General features: G+C 43.6%; 1 protein-coding gene across 1 annotated transcript in view; it reads left to right on the top strand.

Annotated features, from left to right (window-relative positions):
* Positions 1-14,877, top strand: part of VPS13C (vacuolar protein sorting 13 homolog C) — a 63,541-nt gene that overhangs the window by 18,615 nt on the left and 30,049 nt on the right. The window contains 19 exon segments of the mRNA XM_070762754.1: positions 117-231; positions 1,169-1,305; positions 1,871-1,994; positions 2,255-2,372; positions 3,340-3,469; positions 3,683-3,761; positions 4,691-4,836; positions 4,968-5,121; positions 5,383-5,459; positions 6,179-6,238; positions 7,538-7,694; positions 7,878-7,994; positions 8,663-8,766; positions 9,511-9,678; positions 9,984-10,288; positions 11,149-11,296; positions 13,035-13,143; positions 13,402-13,520; positions 14,340-14,496. Coding sequence (XP_070618855.1) covers positions 117-231; positions 1,169-1,305; positions 1,871-1,994; positions 2,255-2,372; positions 3,340-3,469; positions 3,683-3,761; positions 4,691-4,836; positions 4,968-5,121; positions 5,383-5,459; positions 6,179-6,238; positions 7,538-7,694; positions 7,878-7,994; positions 8,663-8,766; positions 9,511-9,678; positions 9,984-10,288; positions 11,149-11,296; positions 13,035-13,143; positions 13,402-13,520; positions 14,340-14,496 — 2,524 coding nt within the window.

A 14,877-nucleotide genomic window follows, 5' to 3' on the forward strand; every position in this document is an offset into this window, starting at 1 on the left:
TGAGATCGGCATGAGATGCTTCTCCGTCCCCAACGTCTCTCTGTCCTGTTTTTGTGTGGGCAGTTGTTCCGTGATGGGGGGGCAAAAGAGAAACAACCGATAACTCTCTTTCTCAGAGAACCATCAATGCCCTGGCTGAATTCTTCCAAACCAGCCGGGGAATGGACCTTGAACGGCTGACCACGGCTACCTTGTCGAAACTGGAAGAAATTAAAGAGAGGACCGCCACAGGTCTGTTTTGGACATCTCGGGTCAACCCCAGAGGATTAAATAGCCCCCTCCCTTTAAAAAAAATATCTTTTTTGAAAGTAAATACAAAACTAGGAAAAGTTAAAAAAGAGAAACATATAGACAATACAGATATGTAATTTTTGCATTGAGTCTCTTACCTAAAAAGTATCAAGAAAGAAGGAAGGAAAAGGGAAAAAAAAGAGAAAAACATAAAGACATAAAAATAAATAAATAATATATACATCAATCTACACTGCTCAAAAATAAATAAATAAATGGAACACTTAAACAATAGAATATAACTCCAAGTAAATCAATCTTCTGTGAAATCAAACTGTCCACTTAGGAAGCAACACGGATTGACCATCCATTTCACCTGCTGTTGTGCACATTCAACTTTGTACAGAAGAAAGTATTCAATGAGAATATGTCATTCATTCAGATCTAGGGTGGGTTCTTTGAGGGTTCCCTTTATTTTTTGAGCAGTGTATTTCAAAGACATGTCAACCTCTCTGTTGACTATCCTGTCACACAGCCTCTATAATTCATTGTATGCATTGTTTTACAGTTCTACTATATACTATTTTTCTATTCAAATATACTAATGTACGGCATTGATGTTTGGTTTTGATATCGTGGTTAAAAAGGTTCTATCCTACTGCTATGCTCTATCGTATTATAAAATCTTGACTTATGATCTTCAATGGATTTGTGGAGTAGAAATTTAAATCGTAACTGCATTAGAAATTTAGTCATATTTTTTTGGTATTTTTAAAAATATAAATAGCCCTTTTTGGCCCTGGGGGCAAACATCCAGGTGCAGAGGGGTTTCCCATTGCTCCCACCCTGGGTGTGTGTGTAGTGTTGCATTTTAAGCAGAATTCTGTTCCATCAGGGGAAGGGGCCCATCTCAGCTCCGTTCTGTTCCCTGTCTTAGGGCTCATGCATATCATCGAAACACGAAAAGTCCTGGACCTCAGGATTAACCTGAAACCTTCCTATCTTCTGGTCCCACAAACCGGCTTCCACCATGAAAAGTCAAACTTACTCATTTTGGACCTAGGTACTTTCCAGGTATGTCAAGATGACCTTTCTTAAAGATTGAAGGCAATAAATTAATAAATTAAATAAATTAATAATAAATAAATTGAATAAATTAAAGCTTGGCGGAATGCCTTTCGTCCCCTGTCCAATTGTCTTTCCTTTCTTTCACCTATCATATATATATTCTCTTCCTTTCATATATCCTCTCCTCTAAGTTCACTTTAACCTTATATATATTACTACATGTCTATTTTTCTTCCTATGTATTTGTGTATTGGACGAATGAATGAATGAATGAATGAATGAATGAATAAATAAATGAGAATAGCAATAGCAATAGCCCTTACTTATACGTATACCGCTTCATAGCCCTCTCTAAGCGGTTTGCAGAGTCAGCCTCTTTTGCCCCCAACAATCGGGGTTCTCATTTTATCCACCTTGGAAAGGATGGAAGGCTGAGTCAACCTCTCAGGTGTAACCTTGTCCCGTCAAGGGCTGATGAATGCAGCCGTGGGCCAGTTGTGTTTACAGATACATTTGTGACAGTGATGTGACAGTTGCACGTTAAGCAGTGGAGAAACTTCTCATTCAACAGCTGAAGAGCATCAGCCAAGATCACCACCAGAACTCGAGCAGCTCCTTGGAAGAGATCATGGACAAGGCCTACGACAGATTCGATGTAGAAATCAAGAACGTGCAGCTGTTGTTTGGCAGATCAGGTAGGAGGCCCCTGAACCCATAACATTCCTGACTGCACGTCAAGTTGAAAGCAGTTGGCAGAAATGGCGCAGTCTCAGCTCTCTAGGCTTTGAAATTTGAATCTATTTATTCCTCTGGCCTTCCGGAGGTGCGCCTACTGAATCTTTCATACATAGTTTTTGTGGCATCGCAAGGGCTTAGTAGACTTTTATGCATCAATGTTATTTATTATCATGCTAGAATTTACCAAAATACAAGCAACTCTTTAATTGTATTTTAGGGGAAGATTGGAAGAAAGCCCGCTCTGAGCCCGCATCCCTGCTGCACATATTGCGTCCCATGGACATGCGTGTCCAAGTGGCCAAATCAATGGTGGAGAAAGACGTCAGAATGGCAAAGTAACGTAGCAATTCTAAAAGCTGTAAACGTGGTTCAGTTGGGTCATGGGGGCTTGTTGCTGCTACTGATGTTGGTAGAGGGACTGACCCCTGCCGCACGAATCCCAGCGACCAGTTAGGTCCCACAGAGTTGGCCTTCTCCGGGTCCCGTCGACTAAACAATGTCATTTGGCGGGACCCAGGGGAAGAGCCTTCTCTGTGGCGGCCCCAACCCTCTGGAACCAACTCCCCCCAGAGATCAGAATTGCCCCCACCCTCCTCGCCTTTCGCAAGCTACTGAAAACCCACCTCTGTCGTCAGGCATGGGGGAACTGAGATATTCCCTTCCCCCTAGGCCTATACAATTTATGCATGGTGTGTTTGTGTGTATGTTTGGTTGTCTTTTAAATTAGGGTCTTTTAAATTATTTTAATTATTAGATTTGTTATATGATGTTTCACTCTTGTTAGCCGCCCCGAGTCTGCGGAGAGGGGCGGCATACAAATCCAATAAATAAATAAATAAAATAACGAGGGGCAGGAGTGGCTGGTTTTTCCATTTTGGTTTTCTTTGGAAGAGTTATTTTTAATCGGGGCCTTTGGCACACTGGTCAAGGCCATGCAATTTACTTACCCAAATCTTCTCAGGACAAAGTAGCTGGGCAGTTTCCCTGGAGACCATCTAATGGTCTTTTAAAAAGCTTTCTTGGCTGTTTCTCAAAATCGTTAATTCAGGCCCAATTGAAAGAAAGCTGTGAGCTGATGGTTCACTTCATAATCCTTGTAGCCAGAGGCCAGTGCGTTGGTTTGTAAAAACAAGGTGTTAATTGTGCTACCTTTGATGGTTTCTCCTGTGCCAATTTCACAGTGCTGCTGGGTTTTCGTCTGTGTGGGTGTATATGTGTGTGAGCTTTCCCTGTCTAGATCAAGAGTGTAGCAGAATGATTGGCAGCCTTGTTCTGTTTCTCCTCCCTGTTTTATACCCTCAGGTTCAAAGTGTCCGGGGAGCTTCCTTTGGTCCACCTGAGGATTTCTGACCAGAAGATCAAAGGGATTTTTGAGATCATTGACAGCATCCCCCTCCCACAGAAGTCCAGTGTTTCCGTTTCAAGTGCAAAGGTATCAAAGTCTTTGTACGTTTGGGGAAAGTACAGTCACCACAATTGTTGGCATTTCCGAGACACCGAAAGGTCAAAAGTGTAATAAATGCCAGTGGAGCACTCATGCCAGCTTGGCACTGCTGTGGGAACATTCCAGCCCAAAGTGTTGTGTGTTGATTAATATGAAAATACATAATCCAGTGGTTTCTCACTGCCTCGCATTCTTTTGCAGGCGCCTGCCATTCCTGTGGTTTCCGGTGGACGGAAAGACTTCCTGGGGGCCACGCTGTTGCTGGAAGAATTAGAATCAGGTAAAAAGAAGAACAAGAAGCCAAAATTATGGCAAATCCAAGGCACTTTATTTGTTTTGTTGATTTGTTTGGATTTCTATGCCGCCCTTCTCCATAGACTCGGGGTGGCTGCATTGGAGTATTTTAGAAGGCACACTTGTGGCTCAGACAACTTTGCGTTAAAATCTTTAAATGGGACAATTAAAAAATAGACAAACAATCCTGGGCCTAGAAAGCCTAGAACTACGGCGCCTAAAACATGATTTGAGTATTACCCACAAGATCATATGCTGCAACGTCCTACCGGTCAATGACTACTTCAGCTTCATCTGCAACAACACAAGAGCACGCAACAGATTCAAACTTAATACGAACCGCTCCACACTTGACTGTAAAAAATATGATTTCAACAATCGAGTTATCGAAGCGTAGAACTCATTACCGGACTCAATAGTGTCCCTAACCCCCAACATTTCTCCCTTAGACTCTCCATGATTGACCTCTCCAGGTTCCTAAGAGGCCAGTAAGGGGCGTACATAAGTGCACTAGTGTGCCTTTCATCCCCTGTCCAATTGTCTTTCCTTTCTCTCACTTATCATATATACTCTTCCTCTCATATATCCTCTCCTCTAAGTTCACTTTTACCCTCTTTTATATTATCACATGTCTATTTTTCTTCCTATGTATTTGTGTATTGGACAAATAAATAAATAAATAAATAAAATAAAATAAAAATCAAATTATGGTAAGTGGAACCCCCCCCCCCCGCCCCTCCCGCAAATGACTTGTACAGACTCAATTTTATTTCAAGTTTCAAGTTTTATTGGATTTCTATGCCGCCCCTCTCCGAAAACTCGGGGCGGCTAACATTGATGAATGAGCCCATTCCAAAGTGAATGCTTTGATGCCCACAGAATATCCTAATAATCAATGCTCCCTTTCTTCCTTAGAATCTGAGGATGAATATTTTGATTCTGAGGACCATCCCCAGCAACCAGCGAACGGGGCTTCTTCCCCAGCCAAAAAGCTAAAGAAAGAGGCCAAAGCTCTTCAGGAAGAGCTGACAGACCTGCAGTTAAAATTTGAAATTAAGGAGGCAAGTGGTTTGGGGTTTTTTGCTGCATCACTCAGCGACTGAGGTTTGGTTCCCATGTGGACATAAATTGAGGGCTGCCTGTATTTGAAGATGCCTGGTTTTCAAAATTCAACAAGCGTCTCTTAATTTAGGTGATTTTGGAACTGACCAAGCAGCTGCAGAGGGAAGAAACAATCCTTGTGTTCAACGTGCAACAGCTTGGGATGGAAGCCGTCGCTAGAACCTTCGACCTGAGAGCGGAGACTTACTTGAGAAAGATCAGCCTGAATTATCATGAAATTCAAGGTAGTTTGGTTAATAAGTTAAGCAGCTACAAAAATGTACTTTTGGGCAGGGGGAGGATGAGAGAGAAATAATAATAATTTGATTTGTGTTTTTGATAGAAGAAAACTTTCTACCCCAGAAGTCTAAAGTTTTAGTCTTTAAAAAAAAGAAGCAAATTTTTTATAGATTTTGCTTAAAAGAGCTCAGGCTTAGATTAAAAAAAACCATGCGGACTTTACCTACGGTAATCTGTCATTTCTTAGATATCCCATATTTTTGTAGGTAAACGGCAGCAAGTTCATTTGATTACTTCATCGGATGTCTCCGGATTAGACCTTTTGAAAGTAAAATATACCAAGGTAAAGACTTTTAAAATGAAGTTACCAAATCATACCTACTGGACTGCAGGGGCAGATAACATTTAAATATGTTAAAGGGTTAAATAGGGTTCAGGAGGGAAGTGTTTTTAACAGGAAAGTGAACACAAGAACAAGGGGACACAATCTGAAGTTAGTTGGGGGAAAGATCAAAAGCAACATGAGAAAATATTATTTTACTGAAAGAGTAGTAGATCCTTGGAACAAACTTCCAGCAGACGTGGTTGGTAAATCCACAGTAACCGAATTTAAACATGCCTGGGATAAACATATATCCATTGTAAGATAAAATACAGGAAATAGTATAAGGGCAGACTAAATGGACCATGAGGTCTTTTTCTGCCATCAGTCTTCTATGTTTCTATGATAATGGCTTTTGCAATTATTTTTGTACAATATGAAAATTGTGTTTGTTTATTTAGTTATTTATTACACTTCCAAGCTTTCTAATAAATAGATCGATAGATCGATCGATCGATCGATAGATAGATAGAAAAATATTTCTAATAAATAAATTATATGAAAATTGTGTTTGTTTATTTAGTTATTTATTACACTTCCAAGCTTTCTAATAAATAGATCGATAGATCGATCGATCGATAGATAGATAGATAGATAGATAGAAAAATATTTCTAATAAATAAATTATATGAAAATTGTGTTTCAATTTTTGGTCACATATTGATTATATTTCTCTTTAGGCTGATAAAAATGGTCCAAAATTTCAGACAGTTTTTGACAATACCGAACAAAGAATGGAGGTAAGGAAAATTTAAAGAAAACTCTTCCTCACCTTAATTGTAAATAATGCTGCTGGGTTTGTTCCGAAGGGAGACCCCTTAACTCCCTACCAAGAGAGTGGGTTGGTTGGACAGAAAAGACTAGGCAGGTTTTTGACCAGTGCCGGACTTTTGGTCAACCCTTGTTTTGTGTTGCTGCTCTTGGCCATGTCGGGAAGGTGCTGCCCTCCCTCTGGTCCTCCTTCATTTTGAAATCGCCTGCTGTGTCCTGCGTCCTACGGGATTGGGTGGCATCGCCCTACATGGTATCGGACCAGAATACCTCTGGAACCGTCTTCTGCCACACGAATCCCAGCGACCAATTAGGTCCCACAGAGTCGGCCTTCTCGGGGTCCTGTTGACTAAACAATGTCGGCTGGCGGGCCCCAGGGGAAGAGCCTTCTCTGTGGCGGCCCCAACCCTTTGGAATCAACTCCTCCTGGAGATTAGAACCACCCCCACCCTCCTTGCCTTTCATAAATTGCTAAAGACCCACCTATGTCGCCAGGCATGGGGGAACTAAGATACCCCCAGGCATATATAGTTTATGCATGGAGTGATTGTGTTGCATGGTTTTAAGGTTGGGTTTTAAATGTTTTTTAATATTAGATTTGTTATACTGTGTTATTTTGTTGTGAGTCCACGGAGAGGGGCGGCATACAAATCTAATAAATTATTATTATTATTATTAATTATATAAATCCAGTAAATTAAATTAAATTAGCCTGCCTACTAAGTCAGGGGAAGAAGGGGCCTTGAGTCCCGTTTATTCATCTTGAGGTGTCAGAAGACATTTGACAGGAAGTCTAGGAATAGAGAACCCAAATTACACTGAAGAAAATGGTTTATTTTATTTGTTTGTTTGTTTATTTATTTATTTATTCCAATACACAATGAGGGTTTTAGTGGGTATATATCTGTATACACATAGTAAAATACATGACGAAGGTTATAGAGGAGATACTCATAGTAAAATATATCTAAGAAAGAATAGAAAAGAAGATATAGTAATAGAACATATCAATGAAAGAATAGAAGAAGAGATAGAGGAATAGAAGAAAGGTATAGGAGATATAGGAGAGCAATAGGACAGGGGACTCCAACTAATAAATAAATTAATACATAAATTGATGAGATATCAGGGGTGCCCTATCTCCCCCCTCCCCCCGAACCAACACTGCCATCCCTGGGCATCAAGGAAGCGACTCTGGTGGGGTGAATGGGTTGGATCCTGCTGTTGAAGAGGTGCCTTTGCCCCCCGCTCTCCCCCAAACCCCGCAGGTGACCTTCTCCTCCCTCCGAGTGGTCCTCCACACCCAGGCCCTTCTCTCGGCCCTGGCCTATCTCATGGCTGTGGTGCCAGCAAGGGAGAAGCCAACGACAGCCCTGCAAAGGAGACAAGAGGCCCAGAAGGCGACGGGGTCTGCGTGGAAGGAAGGTAACGGGCAGCCCTATTTATAGGCCGCGTTGAGTCCGTGAGTAGACAGACGGGCGACCTATAAATCCAATAAACGAATAGAATAAATAAATATTTGGGTGCCCTTTTCTCCCCCATTCAGGAGGCCTGGGACAGGTCTACATCTTGTTGATTTGTTAAAAAAAAATAAACCTCTCTCTCCAGTGTCGAAGGCGAGCAAGGACAAGGATGTGTTCAATTTCAAATTCTTTGCCAAGATGGAGGCCTTCTGTTTGAACGTTTGCGACGAGAAGAACAATATTGCTGAAATAAAAGTCCAAGGTGAACGTGAAAATACCACTTTTATTCAGTCCTTCCAAGCTGTCAAGAACTTTCCCTAAGCTCGAATTATTGAAATATGTCCCATCAACTGGAGGACTTTGATTTCACTCGTTTCTGATTTCTCAATTCTGACCCTGAATAGCGGAAGGCCAGTTAAGTAGATGCATCTCTGGTGGTTTGAGATGAAGGCTGGGAAGAGGGACAGGGCAGTTGGGCATAAGTCTGGGCACTTCAAAGACAGGACAGAACAAGATAACATCCTCGGCTTTTGTTCCAATAAATTCAGTGGCCCAGATCTTAGAAATATTTCTAACGCAGCTTAAAAATACTTTGGGAATTTGAATAATGCAGTCAAGGTTAGTTTACACTGCTCAAGAAAACAAAGGGAGCACTTGACCAACACAGTATAAACTCCAAGTAAATCAAACTTCTGTGAAATCAAACTGTCCACTTAGGAAGCAACAGTGATGGACAATCAATTTCATTTTGTTGTCTGCACATCCAACTTTGTACAGAACAAAGTATTCAATGAGAATATTTCATTCATTCAGATCTAGGATGGGTTCTTTGAGGGGTCCCTTTATTTTTTGAGCAGTATATTTAGTTTGGGCTCCGAGATTTCATTTCTGTGGCTCTTGGCAAATAATCAACCATCCTTTTCCTTCCAGGCCTCGACTCCTTCCTTTTTCTGCAGCCCAGTGAAACTATTCTCTTTGCGCGGCTGAAAGATGTTGTTGTCATTGATGTTGACACGAAGACAATTCATAAAAAGGTACAGCTACTCATTTGATCGCAAGTCAAAACTCGGACTTTTTAGCCACTGGAATGGCTCCCTTTATTCCCTACCAGGAGATGCCTCACAGGGGCTTCCGCGAAGTCCCTTCTCCAGGGGTTTTGGAAGAAACAACCAGTGCAAACCCGGTCTGAGTCCATTTGTGTGTTCTCCACGTCCCCCTTGGTTTTAGAGCGACAGCCTTTAAACACCAGAGAGGGCTCCAGACGGTTGCATTGTCAATCATTGCAAACGCATCTTTTGGACGGGCTACAAAAATGGTGGAAGGTCTTAAGCATAAAACGTATCAGGAAAGACTTCATGGACTCAATCTGTATAGTCTGGAGGACAGAAGGGAAAGGGGGGACACGATTGAAACATTTAAATACGCTAGAGGGTTCAGCAGGGAAGTGTTTTTAATAGGAAAGTGAACCCAAGAACAAGGGGACATAATCTGAGGTCAGTTGGGGGAAAGATCAGAAGTAGCGTGAGAAAACAATTATTTGACTGAAAGAGTCGCAGATGTTTGGAACAAACTTCCAGCAGACGTAGTTGGTCAATCCACAGTCACTGAATGTAAACCTGCCTGGGATAAACATAGATCCATCCTAAGATAAAATGCAGGACATAGTATCAGGGCAGATGAGATGGACCAGGAGGTCTTCCTGCCGTCAATCTTCTAGGTTTCTATCTAGAAACTACCAATCCAACCCACAACACTTTGCCTTGCCCCCCCACTTCTAGGCGGTTTCCATAGTGGGCGATGAAGTGTTCAGTTTCAACCTGACCTTGTATCCAGAGGCGACCGAGGGAGACGCTTACACCGACATGTCCAAAGTGGATGGGACCGTGGCGCTCAGAGTGGGCTGCATCCAGATCATATATCTACACAAATTCCTCATCGCCCTCCTGGTAAGGCTGCCAAGGTTGGGAAACATTGATCTAGGATTCCATTCACTCCACAATTCCAGGCCTGTTGGAAAAGCCAGGGTGGGAAGAGTATGAATCTTTGGAGGCAGTTAGTTCCATAGTGTTGGAGCCCCCACAGAGAAGGCCCTTCTCCACAGGCCCACCAGCCGACATTGTTGGGCTGATGGGGCTCGGAGAAGGCCGCCTCTGTGGGCTGGGAGGTGGGCGTCAGAAGGCGTTCCCGGAGATAACGGTCAGCTGCTCCCTCGGCCCACCCCTGACCTGCCAATGGTCTTGCTTTGTCGCAGAATTTCCTCAGCAACTTCCAGATGGCCACTGAGGCCTTGACCGCTGCTACGGTGCAGGCCGCCGAGAAGGCCGCCACCAGCATGAGGGACTTTGCCCAGAGGAGCTTCCGCCTCTCCATGGACATCGACCTGAAGGCCCCCGTCATCGTGGTCCCGCAGTCCTCCGTCTCCTGCAACGCTGTGGTCTTTGACCTTGGGCTGATTAAAATCCAGAACCGGTTCAGCCTGGTGCCGGCCCAGGAGGGCTCCCTGCCCCCCATCGTGGATGAAATGGACGTGCGCCTCTCCCAGCTGAAGCTGTCCAGGTAGGTCCGGTTCCTCTTTCCCCGTGGAGCCCAGCGTGGTCGGGGAGAGCTCGGCCACATTGACCCTTAAAACCTTGCAGATAGGACCACCTGGAGCAAACGGGCTGAAGTGCCCGCCACTAATGTTTCAGTCTCTGATAATGTTCGACTTCTTTTATGGCTCTGTATCTATTTATATTGTACAACGATCCCTCGTTTTTCGCGGGGGAGGAATTCCAAGACCCCCCGTGAAAAATGAATTTCCGTGAAGTAGAGGAAAGATAGGTTTTTGTGTATTTAACGAGTATTTGGACTTTTAAAACCCACCCTTTGCATTAAACGGTCATTCTATAATGTTTCTCAGCTGGAACTACGTGTGATATCCTACTGGTTTCTTTAATAGAGTCCAGTAGGACTGTAGAAGAATTTTATGGATTTTTAATAGATTTAAAATTATCAATGGATTTAATGGATTTAAGCCCCCTTTGAAAACCCGTGAAGTAGCGAATCCGCAAAAGATGAACCGCAAAGTAGCGAGGGGTTACTTTATTTTTATTGTTGTTGTGAGCCACCCCAAAGTCAAATAAATAAACAAACAACCTACAAATCTTGTATATTAGTTCTGATGACCAACAAAGCTATAACCTTCACTAGCAACCTCGGGTCTTTGTTTGAAAATACTGCTGTGATGTTGCAAGCAGTTTGGCAAATCTTAAAATTGCTGAAGTTTGCAGGAATGGTCAGGCCGTCAAAAACGGTCATTTTTAGATCACGAGGTATTCAAAAGTATTTACAGCATCCCGAGGTAGAACTGAGTTTGGGTTTACGTACATTTTAAAGCAACGAAAGTGACCCCACCATAACCGTGTGGCCTCCTGCAGGACTGTCTTGCATCGGGGGGCTTCTCAGCCTGACCTTCAGATCCTGCACCCCATTAATCTGGACCTCTCGGTCAACCGCAACCTGGCCGGCATGTGGTACCACAAAATACCCTTGGTGGAAGTCCGAGGCTACCTGGACACCATCAGCGTGAGTTCATTTCCCTTCTCTCGTGCAGCTGGTAGGTTTCTCCCGGGGGGGGGGGAGGGAGGGGGGGTCTCCTTAGGAAGGAAACCAGAGAGGGCAAGAAAGACCTTCCTCCATCTGAAAGGGAGGGGAGGGCTTCCATCCACCAGAGGCTGCCGGGCTTTTCCAAAGCAGCTCTTGGGGGAGGGGGTTGTGGGGGGGGCAGGGAGAACCCTTCATTGTTCTTTCTTGGCTTCTGACCTTGTCAGTGCTCTTGATTTATTTATTTATTTATTTATTCATTTGTCCAATACACAAATACATAGGAAGAAAATAGACATGTGATAATATAAAAGAGGGTGAGAGTGAACTTAGAGGAGAGGATATATGAAAGGAAGAGAATATATAAGATAGGTGAAAGAAAGGAAAGATAATTGGACAGGGGACGAAAGGCACACCAGTGCACTTATGTACGCCCCTTACTGGCCTCTTAGGAACCTGGAGAGGTCAATCGTGGAGAGTCTAAGGGAGAAGTGTTGGGGGTTAGGGGTTGACACAATTGAGTCCGGCAATGAGTTCCATGCTTTGATAACTCGATTGTTGAAATCATATTTTTTACAGTCAAGTTTGACGCGGTTTGTATTAAGTTTGAATCTGTTGCGTGCTCTTGTGTTGTTGCGGTTGAAGCTGAAGTAGTCATTGACCAGTAGGACGTTGCAGCATATGATCTTGTGGGCAATACTCAAGTCGTGTTTTAGGCGTAGGAAGAGAGGAGAGAGGGGCCTCTTGTGACTGACACCCTCACTCAAGGGTTGTGTTGGGGGGTTTGCTGAACTGAACCCCAGCCAGAGACCCCCTTGGGGACTAGGGGGATTTGGGGGAGTCACCTCGGTATCCTGGCTTTTGCCGAAGCTTCGCTCCTCAGGGACCCCAAAATGAGGCCTTTGGGGTATTGAAGGAGGAAGAAGAAGAACCACCACGGAGAGGAATTTTAGATCAACGATGGTTCCCATAATGGCCTTGAATGACACCTTCGCTTTGCCCTGTTGATGACCGAAGCAAGAAAGATCGGAGGGGGGCAGGCAACGAGGAAAGAGGGACTTTCCAAAAAAGGCAGATGGATGTAGCTGCGTATTCAGGGGGCAGGGTTGGGGTTAGTCCCCCTTGTTCAATGGCGGTTTTTTCAGTCTGCGGAGTCTCCCTGTTGAGTGCAGAGAAGAGCACCAAAGAGGATTATGGCACCAGAGGCTGAAACATAGGAAGAACGGTTGCAGGAACTGGGTTTATGTCTAGTTTAATGCAAAGAAGGACCAGGGGAGACAGGATAGTAGCCTTCCGGTATCTCAGGGGTTGCCACAAAGAAGAGGGAGTCAGGCTATTCTCCAAAGCCCCTGAGGGTAGAACAAGAAGCAATGGGTGGAAACTAAACAAGGAGAGAAGCAACTTAGAACTAAGGAGAGGTTTCCTGAAAGTTAGAATAATTAACCAGTGGAACAGCTTGCCTCCAGAAGTTGTGAATGTTCCAACACTGGAAGTTTTTAAGCAGATGTTGGATAACCATCTGTCTGAAGTAGTGTAGGGTTTCCTGCCTATGCAGGGGGTTGGACTAGAAGACCTCCAAGGTCCCTTCCAACTCTGTTGTTGTTGTTGTTGTTGTTGTTGTTGTTGTTGTTGTTGTTATTATTATTATTATTATTATTATTATTATTATTATTATTATTAAATGAAACGTCCCCTGTCCTTGAAATGTCCCTGTTTCTAGATTATCCTGAGTCAGGAGGATTTAAACGTTCTGCTTAAAGTTATGAATGAAAACCTGGCGGAAGCCGACAGAACCGACCCTGGGAAGGAACCAGCCGCGTCGACGGGAGGTAGGCAACCTCTGTGAGTGTGTCCCTGTTCCCAGGTTGCGCAGTTGGGGCCTTTGTCCTGCAGGGAGGCCAGGAGGGAGTTGACCTGCCAGCAGGGCCCTTCTGGGGACAGGCAGGCAGGCAGGGGGCAGCCGACGGAAAGGTTTTCCCATGAGGGGGGGGGGGCGCTTGGCCTGGTCCAGGCTCACAGCTCATGGCTCATCAAGAAGCCTTGGTTTTGCAGCAAGATGTGGACATGCCTTCTTGTTTTGGAATTAGCAGGCAAGGCAAAAGAAATGGTGCCCTTGGCTGGAACCCCGAAGTCCAGCATCTCGGAAGAAGAAGCCCTGAAGGAGGAGGATAGAACCAGCCTGCTGCTGAACTTTGAAATCAACAAGGTAGGCAACGTATGAACCTCTGCCTCCCTTCATTCATATTTACCCACGGATCCTCCTAGCTACCCATTTAATCTATCTACCTATCATCTCTATCTATCTATCTATCTATCTATCTATCTATCTATCTATCTATCTATCTATCTATCTATCTATCTATCTATCTATCTATCATCTCTCTCTCTCTCTCTCCTCTTATTTGCTTGGCAGTGGACCATTCAACTGAAGCCTAATTCAGACGTTTCCTGAATATCTGCTGGCAAGGAGGGCCTTATTTGTTCTCCTTCCTCTGGCTCCTTTCTGGCTTCCCCCAGACCGGAAGAGTGGGTTATTGTCAGTGGTCCACCAGCCCGTTTGTTCCCAGCTGCCTTTCGGTGTTTCCCTGGAGGGCCTCTCTGTGACCTTCTTGGTGGTGGCAGCAGTTGGATTTGGCAAAGCTTGTACTTTTCCTTCCTGTAGGCAGGAGGGCTGAAAAGAGATGGGGGGGGGGGGAAAGGAGGTTAGCACCCCACTTGTCAGGCCATCCTGGGTGGTAAGAAAGGTGGGGCGTCTCAGGACTCCCGAATCGGAGCCAGCTGGATCCTCCATCAGGACAAGCAACTTGTTCTGTTCTGATTAAAGGCTCTGTTGATTCCAGGATTTTTGGTATATTTGTGAATCTGAGAGGCCTGAATTCTTCCTTCTTTCTACAGCACCCCCACCCCCTCCTTGAAGATGGCTTGGCAAAATGGCAAATATAGATAGAGAATATGGAATATATGAATGGCCGGTGTATTTTTATGTGTCCAAGCTGTTTCATATACTTTACTTCCCCCATTTCAGGTGTTAGTAACATTAACGAAGCCCGTGGAAAAGCAAAGCCTCCCTTTATACAGGCTCACAGTATTAAAACTTGGAAGTGAAGGTAGAATTAAAATGCACGACATGACTCTTACCGCATATCTTCAGAAAGTCCAGATGAATTGCCTTGAATTCACTGGTAAGTGTATATTTAATGAAGGATTTTCACAAATAAATGTAACTCAGATTACAGGTTTTTAGAGGACAGTGTTAAGCTGCAGATCACATTTAAAAAAAATATTTCAATTTTGTGTTCTGAATTTTCATTCTTATTCATTGTCCAAAACTCTATTTGAGTTTTAAGCACTTTAAAGGGTCTTGTTTATTTTTCCATAAAGACTCCCTTTTTCCATATTCCTTTAATCATAAAATTTAAAATTTGGGTAGTTTAAAAATGACCTTAGGGAATATCTTTGGCTAGAATTGTGAGAGTTTTGGTTAGTTTTGACTAAAAAAAACCCCCTAAAGAGAAAAACTAACATTGAGATAGATTATAACTTGGTGAAATAATTATTAGGGG

Source organism: Erythrolamprus reginae, chromosome 10, assembly GCF_031021105.1.
Source record: "Erythrolamprus reginae isolate rEryReg1 chromosome 10, rEryReg1.hap1, whole genome shotgun sequence".
Classification (NCBI taxonomy): Eukaryota; Metazoa; Chordata; class Lepidosauria; order Squamata; family Dipsadidae; genus Erythrolamprus; species Erythrolamprus reginae.